This window comes from Sceloporus undulatus, chromosome 2 (assembly GCF_019175285.1).
Source record: "Sceloporus undulatus isolate JIND9_A2432 ecotype Alabama chromosome 2, SceUnd_v1.1, whole genome shotgun sequence".
In the NCBI taxonomy this organism is placed as follows: Eukaryota; Metazoa; Chordata; class Lepidosauria; order Squamata; family Phrynosomatidae; genus Sceloporus; species Sceloporus undulatus.
The window spans coordinates 91,725,457-91,739,397 of record NC_056523.1 but is presented as its reverse complement, the minus strand read 5'-3'; the positions used below and the strand labels follow the sequence as shown (position 1 = coordinate 91,739,397).

The window sequence follows — 13,941 nt, the reverse complement described above, 5'->3', positions numbered from 1 at the left end:
AAGACATCCGGCTGCTGTTATCTCAACTGCCTTTGGAATCACGGTTCTGCTTCTAAAATTGCTAGCTCTGCTCAAAGGTCTGATTTAACCACAGGACTCGTTTGAGTTGCTGACAGTGGTTGTTGGACCCCAGCAGTTGAGGGGGTGTTCTTTAGGATCAATTATAGCAGATCAAATGGATAGGCCCACCAGAAGAGATCCATCTTAAGTGCCTTCTTAAAGTCTTCCAGTGTAGTAATAAGGCGGATCTCTTCCGGCAAGTTGTTCTATAGTTCAGGGGCTGTGGCTGTGACAGCTTTATGGGAAAACTAATCTGGTTTAATCTGGGGCAGTTTGTATTACTTAAGGGAGAGGCGTTCCCCTAAGTAACTCGGACCCAAGCCATGTAGGGGTTTAAAGGTAATGACCAACACTTTGTATTGCACCTGGAAGCTGAATGGCAGCCAATGTAAAGATTTTAATATTAGAGTGATATGGTCTGATCTAGATGTTCCCGTGACCAATCTGGCTACAGCATTTTGAATTAATTGAAGCTTCCAAACTTGGTACAAAGGTAACCCCATGTAGAGCGCATTACAGAAGTCTAAGCGAGAGGATACCAGAACATGTACTACTGCTTCAAGGTCCCTCTGGGCCAGGTAGGGGTGCAGTTGCATATCAACCAAAGTTGGTACCAAGCACTCCTGACCACCACCTCCACATGAGATGACAGCTGTAGAGACAAGTCCAGGAGCACTCCCAAACTGCAAACTTTGTCCTTTAGGGAAAGTGTGACCCTGTCCAGGACTGGTTGACAAATCTCCATCCCTGGACCAGGAGTACCTATCGCAAGCACCTCCGTTTTCTCTGGATTCAACTTGAGTTTGTTTTCCCTCATCCAGCCCATTATGGACTCAAGACAGGCATTTAGAGGAGAGATGCCATCCTTGGTCACTGCAGCAGTCGGAGACATAGAGAAGTAGATTTGGGTGCCATCAGCGTACTGATAACACCCCACCCCATGTGTCTGGATGACCTCTCCCAGTGGCTTCATGTAAATGTTAAACAGCATGGGAGACAGAATGGCACCCTGAGGGACGCCAGATGTCAACATGGTTGGGATTTTCAATTTTTTCAGATTTAGGAATATTTGCATATACATAATGAGAAATCTTGGAGATTGGACATAAATTTAAACATGAAATTAATTTATGTTTAATGCACACCTTATACACATGCATTTATAGCACTATAAAATAAACTATAATAATAATAATAATAATAATAATAATAATAATAATAATAATAATAAAGGTAATCTTATACACAATATTTTAAATAATTTTACGAATGAAACAAAGTTTCTGTACACTAAACCAGATAGCAAATGTGTCACTATCTCAACTACCCATGTGGACAGTTTTGGATTTTGTAGCATTTTGGATTTGAGAATTCCAGATAAGGGATACCAATGACATTTATATTTATTATGGTGATGCTGACAACTAGGATGAGGCTTGATCATTCCACCCTCGAAAAGTTATTGTATTGACCTTGAGATTCAATAGTAAATATCCAATGTTTTTCTACATGACTTTCTACTCTCCTAAAATGTAAAGAATTACTAATCACTATCACAATACAATACTTTCATGACATTTTACCAGAACCATTTCCTCTAAAACTAGTCAGCACCACCATGGCTTGAAGGACAGAGTGCAGTGTGGTTGGTTATGGTCTAGTGGACATGCTCTTCTGACATAGAGAAGTCCTGATGTGGGGAGGAGATTTGCTATGGTGAAGACCTTCTCTGGATCCTTAGCAGTTTTCCCACTCAGCAGTTTTCCCATAAAACTTCAAGATTTATTTATTCATTAAAATACTTCTACCCTGCCCTATTTCAGGAGATCTCAGGGCGGCTTACAAATAGCATTGTAGATGGGGCATTGTAGGGACATTAATAAAAATTTAGACCATTGATTAGCTAGCTCAATATTGTCAATTGGCAGTGTCTCTCCCAGGTTTTATATAGAATTGCTTCCTAGCCCTACCCAGAAAATTGGATTATAGTCTATCAGAACAGGAACATAGGACATGGCTGTTCAGAGTATTTTCATCTCACCCAATAAAGCTGACAGGGCAGCAGATGAAGTGGTAATTCTCCCTCATTGCCTCTACCAAGTCTGTTCCTGTTTAGGAGCACTCAGCTTGAGGTTAGAAGAAGTGGGTATTTGGACTCTGAGTTCAATTTTAAATATGAATAACACAGACAGTATTTGCAGTATTAAGTCCTACTGAATATCCATGGGCTGTCTCACAGAACAATAGTTTTAGGTTTGTAGCTTAAAATGTATCTACTAATGGAAAAGCCCAAGACTGTCAACTCTGAAAAATGATGAATCTCCCTGTTTGAGAAATGTACAGCTTAAAATATAATGACACAGCCTGCGTCAGTAGTGCAACTCTATTTAGGTCAGTGATTTTGGGAGATGCTTAAAGCCTTGCATGCTCCTTTGCAAATCCTTAGTGAAATGTATCCACCTATATCCAAGGCATCATTGAAGGGTGCTGGGGATGTGGGCTGCACCAGGTGACACCACTGCTCCTCAAGCATCTGCCTTTTGGCACCTTCCAAAATCACTGACCTAAATGTATCCACCTAAATCCAAGTGAATCAAATAATAAGAATGGGGGTTGTTTCTCCACTAATAACTTTTACATATCCTACACAAAATACTTTGTATTTAATAGCATATCATGAGCTTTAATGGTCTGATAAGCTTTCTTAACCTAAAATAACATAGTTTTATTTCCTGCTGTGGAAGTAAGAATAGCAAATGATACAACAAGTCTCTTGTTGTCTCTCAAGTATTTGTGAGGTTGGCTCATGTGGAGTTATGCCTCTTAGCACAGAAATAATGTAGTTAATGTATATAAAATAGTTAATGTCGTAAGAAATTATGATTCCCTGAGTCAGACTGTTGGTTCCATATATGGTTCAGTGACACCTGCTATGACTGGCATTGCCTCTTTAGGATCTCAAGCAGGGACCTTTCCCATTTTTTTTCTATCTGATCCTTTTAACTTGAAATGCTGGGGTTATAGCTGGGATCTTTAATGCATAAAGCATACAGAATAAGGGTCCTGAAAGAGCTTTTGTGAGGAGCAACAGAGCTTGGAAAGATTACTTTTTTGAGTGAATGCATGTTACCTGTCTGATTCTTGAAGCTACAGTCCAAATATGTAACTTTCCTGACACTGAGTGGAGGCCAAACTAATATTGTTTAACCTGTTCTAGTTAGAGCTAAATTCCTTCTGAAGTATCAGGTTTATAATCAGGGGATGTACTGTGTCACTAGAGCCATGTTATCTTAGGGCGGTGGAGCACCTTCCAACAGATTAAAGTGCCACCAGATAAAAAGTTGGTTATTCATGCTGTTAGGTGCAGGATAGACCCATGTACACAGGACGCTGTCATTATTATGCCACTGTGCTGTACTGGAGTTAGGGACTGTGTGGTTGCCGCGCAGCCCCTAACCCTAAAACCAACACCAGCACAGTACATTTGGGTGGTCTGTAGAAACTGTAGTTGCTAAGATACACTTGTCCCTCCATATCTACTGATTCTTTTATCCACGGATTCAAGCATCCACGGTTTGAAAATATTAAATATATATATATAAATTCCAAAAAGTGGACCTTGATTTTTGTCATTTTATATAAGGATCACCATTTTACTATGCCATTATATATAATGCGACTGGAGCATTCACTGATTTTGGTATCCATGGGGAGTTCTGGAACCAAAACCCAGCGGATTGTATTAACAGATCAATGTTGGGAACACACTGCTGATGCTCAGATTCTGTGGCTTCTGTTCCTTTTGTGCTTCCCCTTTGAGTTTTGAGAAAACAGATGCTTGAACGAATGCTTTTTCTTGGAATAGCCTGCCTGTTCACTGACTAACTTTTTCCTCCACTCAGTGTACATTCCATCTGAAATGTTACGGGCAACAATTGGGGAGAGGAATTTCTTGTCGTGGCCCTTTGTGGATTTTTGTTTCACAATCATCAGTGCCTTAATGTTTTTTGCTGGCAATGATGAGGAAGAAGGCCCAGGCTTTAAAGCAGTGGTCCCCAAATTGTGCCTTTAAGTGAATTTTGGACTTCAGCTCCCAGAATCCCAGACTATTGGCCAACATGGCTGAGGTTTCTGGGAGGTGAAGTCCCAAATCTCTTAAAGGGCACAGTTTGGGGACCACTGCTTTAAAACATCTGAGGAAAGAAGAAAAATGGGGGAAAGAATTGAAGGGTTGCAAAAGAAGGAGAGGCAGAAGGCGGCCTTATCCACATTAGCTGCCATGATTCTTTCAGATGCAGACAACAATTTTCTTATTTGCCTATGTTCTTATGCTTTTATTTTACTGTTTTAATTGCTTTTTTTATCATTGTTTTATGTAACTATTTAGTGATTTAAAAACTGAACTATGTTTTGTGAAGATTATAGTACTTTATACAGTCAGCCCTTCATATCCATGGATTTTGCACCCACAGATTCCGCTATCCACAGCTTGAAAATATTGACACACAGCCTTTAAAAGCAAACCTTGATTTTGTCATTTTATATAAGCAGCACCATTTTACTATGTGATTGTATATAGTGGGATTTGGCAATCCATGGATTTTGGCATCCACAGGGGATCCTGGAACCAAACCCCAGCAGAAACCAAGAGCCCACTGTACTTATTTTAATTAAATACACAGAGTACCAAAATGAATGAGATGAATGTGTTGAATTACATTCATCCCTCCACTTTTGGAGCTTTGATTTTTGCATCTTTGATTATTCATGGATTTTATTAATATGTTCTCTAATATCTAAGTCCTCCAGCACAAATCTGTGGTCAACTTTAACCAAAAGTGTCACTGAAGGACCTAGAGATTCCTAGAGAGAACACTCTACTAGGCATTAGTGGCTCCTCCAGCACAGTTCTATGGTCGGTGTCTGGCAGATGTTGACTGCCAGAGTTGCACTGGAGGACCTAGAGACTCCTAGAGAGGTGTTCTTACAGGTAAAAACATAGTGTTATTGTTATTTGTCGGTTTTCCACATTCACAGGGGTCCTGTGCCCCTAACCCCAGCAAATGTGGAGAGATGAGTGTACTGTTTAACTTTCAATCTTATGCATGTGGGGGGTAAGGAAAAGCCACCTCAAAGACATTTGCTCTACTTTGGACCAGTTCCTATTCTGTGAGCTGTCTTGATTCTTTATAAACCTCTATTTTCTTCATGTGATTTCTTTTGAATAAAAAGATGCAAATATAATATTGGAAATTATTTTAAAATTAAATGCAAGGGTGGCTGCATGGTGCTTATATCGTTTCATTTGTATTTATTCCCTATCTAGGCATTAACAAGATTTAATAATAATAATAATAATAATAATAATAATAATAATAATAATAATATTTGTTTTATTTATATACCGCTATTCCAAAGATACTGTGCATGGCTCACAATTAATACGCTGGGACCTGGGTTGCTAATATAGGATTATACTCAGAGCTTCGTTCAGTTCATTTGTGGGGGATTTAAAGTGAATTTGTCTTAAATGCTAACAAATCCAACAAAGTAACTGTGAGCTGTCACAATGGAGGAGATGAGCTTTCAGAGAGACACTGTGTTCGTCTGTTTTAGTCAACTTCAAGAAGAAGGGAGTGTGACAGAGCCTGTACAGGATGGCCTAAGTTCAAATGCTATTCCTACCCAAGTAAAACCACTGAATAAATTCTTGACTGTAAATCAACACTTATGTAAATCACTTTCCATGGAAATAACAATTGGATTAAAGCATATATTGTATATCTGTGAGGCAGTCATGCTGATGACAAAAAGGATTATACAGGTCTGGTTGACTCTAGCTGTGTTGCTGCTGTATGAAAACATTTCTTAGATCCCATCCAGTATGTCTGTAAACGGAATTCAAGACAGAACTGAGAAACAGAATGCAGATGGAACCATGTTCAGGTTTTCTTTTTTCCCATTCCTCATTCCTGCCTTTCTTAATTTAGAAGAATAATGACTCACACAAAAAATCAAGAGGCTATCTCAGAGATTAAAAGAGTATGCCTGCTTGAAATCAAGTCTATTTCTAAATTCACAGGAGTGTTCTTAACACAATGATACTAATAATTAAACACCATAGCTAAAATTAAGACATTAGAAGTCATTTAAATGGAAGTGTTTACTTTATCCCATCAAGCTTTGACTCAGTGACCTGCTTCTTCATTAAAAAGATTTTAAAAATACCTATGGCATGATATACAGATAGTTTTTCATGTTCAGCATGTTGGTTGTTATTGGGATTTGGGTTCTGTGGGTTGGCTACACAACTAGAGAGGACTCCATGCTGTAGAAAAGCACCATTCTCCCCATGTGTTGAGGAGCTTTGGGTGAAACAAGTAGCAAACAGGCTGCATGTCATTTCATTCTAGTTACAGTAGGCCCTTGTACCCCCTGGGGTTTGATTCCAAGATCCTCCATGCATACCAAAACCTGTGGATGCTCAAATCCCATTAAATACAATGAGTAGTAAAATGGTACCCCTTATATAAAATGGCAAAAACAAGGCTTGCTTTTTAGAATTTATGTATTTTTGGAATATTTTTCAAGTCATGGATAGTTTAATTTGTGGGAAAAGAATCCATCAATATGGAAGGCTGACTGTATATGAGAGTGCATTTCTGAATTCGTTTGGTGTATCTTTAAATTAGGGTTGCCAGAATGAAGACTGGAAAGGGTGGCTGTGTGTTTAATGGTTGTATAGAAAAGCAAATCATAGAATTGTAGAGTTGGAAGAGACCACAAGGGCCATCCAGTCCAACCCCTGCCATGCAGGAAATCACAATCAAAGCATCCCCGACAGATGGCCATCCAACCTCTGTTTGAAGACCTTTAAGGAAGGAGACTCCACTACACTCCGAGGGAGTTTGTGCCACTGTCGAACTGCCCTTACTGTCAGGAAGTTCCTCCTAATGTTCAGGTGGAATTTCTTTTCCTGTAGTTTGCACCCAATGTTCCACGTTTTAGTCTCTGGAACAGCAGAAAACAAGCTTGCTCCCTCCTCAACATGACATCCCTTCAAATATTTAAACAGGGCTATCATATCACCTCTAAACCTTCTCTTCTCCAGGCTAAACACCCCCAGCTCCCTTTGTCGTTCCTCATAGGGCATGGTTTCCAGACCCTTCACCATTTTAGTCGCCCTCCTTTGGATGCACTCCAGTTTCTCAATGTCCTTTTTAAATTGTGGTGTGCAGAGCTGGACACAGTATTCCAGGTAGGGCCTGACCAGAGCAGAATAGAGTGGCACTATTATTCATTTGATCTAGACACTATACTTCTATTGATGCAGCCTAAAATCGCATTGGCCTTGTTAGCTGCTGCATCACACTGTTGACTCATGTTCAGCTTATGGTCTACTTGGACTCCTAGATCCCTTTCAGATGTTGTCTTGTTCAGCCAGGTGTCCAAGACTACAAAGTTTAGCAAGTGTTGATTATTACTTGGTTGTTTAATATTGGCGCTTTACAGAGTGCCCAAAAAGGGCGCTCTGCCAGCGCCCATGTTTGCTGTGCCAGGGAACCGCAGTGGACAAACCATGCGGTTCCCCAGCACAGCAAAAAGAACCCGCAAATAGCGGGTTCTTTTTGTGGCATGGAAATGATGCTGCAAGGCGCCAATGGCTCACTTGCGGCATCATTTCTGCATCGCAACATACGGACGCTAAGCATCCGCAATGTCAAGATGGCGGCGCCCATGTGTATAGGGCACTGCCATTTTGTACGTGCTCGGCACGTACTAGGGTTAGGGGCGTCCGGAAAGGACACCCCTTCCTAACCCTAGTACGTGCCGAGCATGTACTTTTTGGCGGTGTGTAACCCACCATAGGCACCTTTTCCAGTTTTCACGTGGCAATCCTATTTTAATAAGATTACTAGGGACAATGGATATGTGGATAGAAGGGAAACAGGTTTTGCTGGTTTATGCGGGAAGGTTATTAAGTATGATCTGGAGAAGCCTCATGTCAGATTTAGCTTTGTTTGGTCTTCCCTATTGTGGGAAAAAAAGCCTGTGGAACCCTAAAGTCTGAGGCCTAAATCCAACACAGTATTATCCAAGGAAAACAGTGTACAAGCAGAGTTCTGTTGGTTTTTCCAGTTGCACAAGCATAGGTTGTGGTACTTGTGCAACCAGTTCTGCAATGGTTGTGCAACCAGAAACTTTTGGATTCTCTCCTTGGGGTTAATCCAGGCCTAAATGTCCATGAATGCAACATCTTTTGCATGAGAGGAATAATACTGTTGACTGTTGTAATTGCTGCATTGTAGCATGTACTTTCATGGACTGAGACTACATCATCAGATGCATAGTTATCCAGTAATTTCTAGTAATCTAGGATAGTGCTGTAGACAGTGATGCCAGAGATAAATTAAATGCAGGGAGTATAGTCTAAGTGCAGCATATTCCTACAAAGGAATACCCAATCCCATTCAGACTTTTAAAAATAAGCACTGTCCATGATGATGTCCCCAACAATAACAGAATCTGTCTCTTCACACCACTCTAAACCCCCACCCCAACAGAGAGAGACTGAAAAGAGCATCCTGTAAGGGATAAAGTGTGATTGGGGTATATTTAATTTAATTGTATAGAAAAACCCTAACCTGTGAATAAGGAAAAATACACAGAGCAGTGATAATACACAGCTGGGCAGAGAAGTTTACAACCTTAGGCATATCCTGTCCCTATAAAAGAGAAGGGAGTTCAGGATGGATGGGAATTTCTCAAAGGAGAGATACTGAAGGCACAATTTCAAACAGTTCCAGTGAGAAAGAAAAAGGGGAGGTGTCTCAAGAAACCAGGATGGATGACTAAGGAACTTTCAACTGAGCTAAGTTTGAAACGGAACATGTATAAGAAATGGAAAAATGGGGAAATCACCAAAGAGGAATTCAAACAAATAGAAAGCACATATAGGGGTAAAGTCAGAAAAGCTAAAGCGCAGAATGAACTCAGGCTTGCTAGAGAGGTTAAGAACAATAAAAAGGGCTTTTTTGGATATGTCCACAGCAAAAGGAGCCCTGGTGGCGCAGTGGTTAAATGCCTGGTTGCGAGTTCAAGACCAGCAAAAGGGCCCAAGCTCGAGTCAGGCTTGCATCCTTCCGAGGTCGCTAAAATGAGTACCCAGACTGTTGGAGGCAAATTAGCTTACTTGCTAATTAGCTTACTTGCTGTTCACCGCTATGATCTTTGGAATAGTGGTATATAAATAAAACAAATTATTATTATTATTATTAAAAGGAAGAAGGAAACGGTAGGGCCACTGCGTGGAGAAGATGGCAAAATGCTAACAGAAGACAGAGAAAAGGCAGAATTACTCAACACCTTCTTTGCTTCATAATGGAGCAGAGGACAGAATAGGGGAATTTCAGTACAGAATAAGTAAGGCGATAGTACAGGAATACCTTGTTAATCTAAACGAATATAAATCTCCAGGACCAGATGAACTACATCCAAGGATATTAAAAGAACTGGCAAAAGTAATATCAGAGCCATTGGCAATAATCTTTGAGAACTCCTGGAGAACAGGAGAAGTGCCAGCAGACTGGAGGAGGGCAAAGGTTGTCCCCATCTTCAAAAAGGGGAAAAGAGAGGATCCCAACAATTATCATCCAGTTAGTCTGACATCAATACCAGGAAAGATTCTGGAGCAGATCATTAAAAAGAGAGTCTGCAAACATCTAGAAAGTAATTCCATAATCACAAAAAGTCAACATGGGTTTCAGAGAAAGAAGTCATGCCAGACAAATATAATCTCTTTCTTTGATAAAATTAGTAACTTGATAGACGAGGGGAATGCTGTGGATATCGTATATCTTGATTTCAGTAAGGCTTTTGACAAGGTTCCCCATGACATTCTTGTAAATAAGCTTATAAAAAGTGGGATAGACAAGGCAACTGTTACATGGATTTGTAATTGGTTGACTGACCGAACGCAAAGGGTGCTCAACAATGGCTCCTTTTCATTCTGGAGAGAAGTGACCAGTGGGGTCCCACAGGGCTCTGTCCTGGGCCCAGTGCTATTCAACATCTTTATCAATGACCTGGATGACAGAATTGGGAGCATACTTATCAAATTTGCAGATGACACCAAATTAGGAGGAATAGCTAATACTCCAGAGGACAGGATCAAAATTCAAAATGACCTGAATAAACTAGAAAGTTGGGCCACAGCTAACAAAATGAACTTCAACAGGGAGAAATGCAAGGTACTGCACTTAGGATGCAAAAATAAAATGCACAGATATAGGATGGGAGACACATGGCTGAACGAGACTACGTGTGAAAGGAATCTGGGAAGCTGAACATGAGTGAACAGTGTGATGCAGCAGCTAAAAAGGCCAATCCAATTTTAGGCTGCATCAGTAAAAGTATCGTATCTAGATCAAGGGAAGTAATAGTGCCACTCTATTCTGCTTTGGTCAGGCCCCACCTGGAATATTGTGTCCAGTTCTGGGCGCCACAATTCAAAAAGGATGTTGAAAAACTGGAACATGTCCAAAGGAGGGCAAATAAAATGGTGAAAGGTCTAGAAACCATGTCCTTAAGGATCTGGGGATGTTTAGTCTGGAGAAGAGAAGGTTAAGACGTGATATGATAGCCCTGTTTAAATACTTGAAGGGATGCCATACTGAGGAGGGAGCTGACTTGTTTTCACTTGCTCCAGAGACTAAGACCCGGAGCAATGGATGCAAGCTACAAGAAAAGAGATTCCACCTCAACATTAGGAAGAGCTTCCTGACAGTAAGGGCTGTCCAACAGTGGAACACACTCCCTCGGAGTGTAGTGGAGTCTCCTTCCTTGGAGGTCTTTAAACAGAGGCTAGATGGCCGTCTGTCGGGGATGATTTGGTTTGGATTTCCTGCATGGCAGGGGCTTGGACTAGATGGCCCTTGCGGTCTCTTCCAATTCTATGATTCTATGATTCTAAGGAAAGTATGTGTTGTCTTGCACAAATTATGTGGGATTCATAGATGCAGGCTCTTTCTAAAACTAAATCTGGCCATGGAAATAATACTTCTTATGCTAATAGTTATCATTAAGTCAAGCATCCAACTGTGTAATGGAGCTGAAATGTGCACAGGATGAACCGAGTGAGCTGCAGAGCAATTAAAAATTGTAGGTATTAAGATGGAAGCCTGAATGTCTCATAGAAATTGAACACAAAGATGAAAAAGTCAGTACCAGGAACCAGAGAATGTGCCACTATTCTTTGCCCACCCCATGTCCTTTCTTTCCCCATCACTCCAGTCTTCTATGTTTCTATGGCAGTCCATCATACTATGTGTTCCAGATATTTCACACTCAGGCTTTTAATTCAGTACCTGTTTACTGTTTATTAGGGAAGACCAGAACAAAAGACAAGTATCGTGTTGTGTATACAGACCACCAACGTTTGGAATTAGAGAAGGAATTTCACTACAGCCGCTACATCACCATCCGGCGGAAAGCAGAGTTGGCAGCAACGCTAGGACTCACTGAGCGACAGGTTGGTGCTGCAGGGTCTGGTGATGTGGCAGGGTTGCAAATCATTACAGCTTAAAAGTGGCTGCTGCACAGGCATCTCAGGCCAATACCAGTGTAAATGTCAGAGGCATGGATCATAGCCCTGCTTACACATTTACTTATGACGTGACCTCACTGAACATGGTGGCCTTCCTTTTGTATAGTAAAAGTATAGCAAGACTGGTTCTCAATTTCCTCCCCCCCTTGGTATATTTCAAATTATGGGAGTGATAGTTACAATAACAAAATAAAAGACTGTGGATAAAGCAAAGGGGGGAAAGTGATGTACCTGACTACACATTTATTATTTCTCTGCAATTGAGTTTTATATGAAACTGAGGACCAACATAGTGCTGACTCTTTTATATGAAACTTTATATGAAACTGAGAGCCAACACAGTAGATAGAAAGCATAAGAACTCACTGTAACTGGAAAGGCAGATTACAGAAGGCAGGTATCACGAAAAAGAACCCAGCCTAATAAAATCTAACAATTACTGTGGCCTGGTACAGACTGGTGCTTTGCACCAGCCTGGGGCCGAAAGTAGGGCTTGGTAGAGTGGAGTGTCCTCATGCTCCCGAGGCCTACCAGGCACCGTGGGTGCCATCTTGGCACACGCCATTTACATGGAGTGCACCATGATGGCGTCGCTCATGCATGGCGCACAAACGGCACCATGCACAGGGACTGTCATGAGGGTGCAATGTGACCCTTATGGCACTCCTTTAGCTCCGGCAAAATAAGTTCCTTTTTGGAGCTTCTTTTCCCAGCGGGTTAGGGGTGTGGCATCCGGTTGCCATGTCTTCAACTCCACGCATCCAGGGGTGGCACAGAGCCACTCCTTTTGGGCTATCTGTACAGCCCCTGTGTCTGGTTTTTCTTCTTGCCCTGCCCTGCCCTTGACAAAACCCACTTTTATTCTGCATCTTGCTTTGCCCATTCTTACCCCCAATTCTCTCATCCATGCCTTTTCTGGGCCATTGTATGCTTCATCTCTCTTCCCATCTTTCTTTTACTTGAGTGAGCTCACCTTAAACACTCTTCCCTTTTTGTTTTTCTGTCCTCTCACTTTTTCCCTTTTGTTCATGCCTATTTTTTTTCCTGCTTGGTTCTTCCTGCCTTTGTTTCTGCAGGTGAAAATCTGGTTCCAGAATCGGAGAGCAAAGGAGAGGAAAGTGAACAAGAAGAAGATGCAGCAGCAAACACAGCCTGCCAGTACAACCACTCCCACTCCTCCAGCTGTTGGCACTCCAGGTCCAATTGGAGGCATCTGCAGCAGTACCACCAACCTGGTTTCCTCATCACCAATGACTATCAAGGAAGAATTTATGCCTTAAGTCCATTCCTTCCATTTGCAAATAAACTTATGTAGAAAAATATATGGATTAACTATGAGAACCAAACTAGTTGGCAGATTCTTGAGACTTATCCAGCTGGAATGCTGTCACTGCTAAACCAAAGTCACTTGCCTTACACCCAGTATGTTATTTTATATGATATCACTGGACAAATTTAATGGGCTCATTCTTAAGGCTTAATTTTATTTTTTATCTAAAGAAAAGACTTCCTGCTTGAATGCTTGGTCACAGGAGGAAGCAGGAAGAAATAGAGAATGAGGGTATGCAAGAAATGTTCCAGGATTATTCCTCAGCCTATAGCCTGGGCCACACTGAGCACTCAGAACTGGGGCAGAACTGCCGCAGAAGGGAAGAGCCAGGATTGAGTTTGTGAGGCCAAATCCAAGCCATGATGGAAGCTTGGCTGGACTGCATAAGAGGCCAAGCTTCAGTTGCCCTGTTTGGTATTTGTAGCACTAGGAATTAAAGTCATTCAAAAAGACAATAATGTAGGTAAGAGCAAAACAGAACAGAGATGTCCAAGCCCCAACTATATACAAGGTATAAGGGAAAGCAGGGAGCCCTGAATCAGACAATAAAGCAGGTGGGAAAGGAAGTGGGCTGACAGCATGGTTTCTTAGAGAAAATTCAAAAAGAGATTTAAGAGTCCATATATGCCACACAGGATCATATTTTTGTCGACCCCAGTAGTAACATGAAACACGTTCTGTAAGAATTTGGACACATTACTTTTTTGGACTATAGCTTCCAGAATCCCCTAGCCAGAATGATCATTTCAAACTGGCTCCTAGAGGTGGAACAGTAGAATTTAGGAAAACAATCCAGTAATTTCCTACTATGGCTTTTCCAGGATATTTAAAACACTGATGAGATTCTGACCCAACAAGGTATTTGTTTATTCCATCTTGATTTACTTTATTAGCCTATATTTGATTTTCATATATATATACACTTATTTTCAAAGAATTCAGGTGA

General features: G+C 41.1%; 1 protein-coding gene across 1 annotated transcript in view; it reads left to right on the top strand.

Annotated features, from left to right (window-relative positions):
- Positions 1-12,945, top strand: part of CDX1 (caudal type homeobox 1) — a 42,125-nt gene extending 29,180 nt beyond the window's left edge. The window contains exons 2-3 of the mRNA XM_042454034.1: positions 11,445-11,590; positions 12,742-12,945. Coding sequence (XP_042309968.1) covers positions 11,445-11,590; positions 12,742-12,945 — 350 coding nt within the window. The remainder of the gene's footprint in view (positions 1-11,444; positions 11,591-12,741) is intronic.
- Positions 12,946-13,941: the final 996 nt, after the last annotated feature.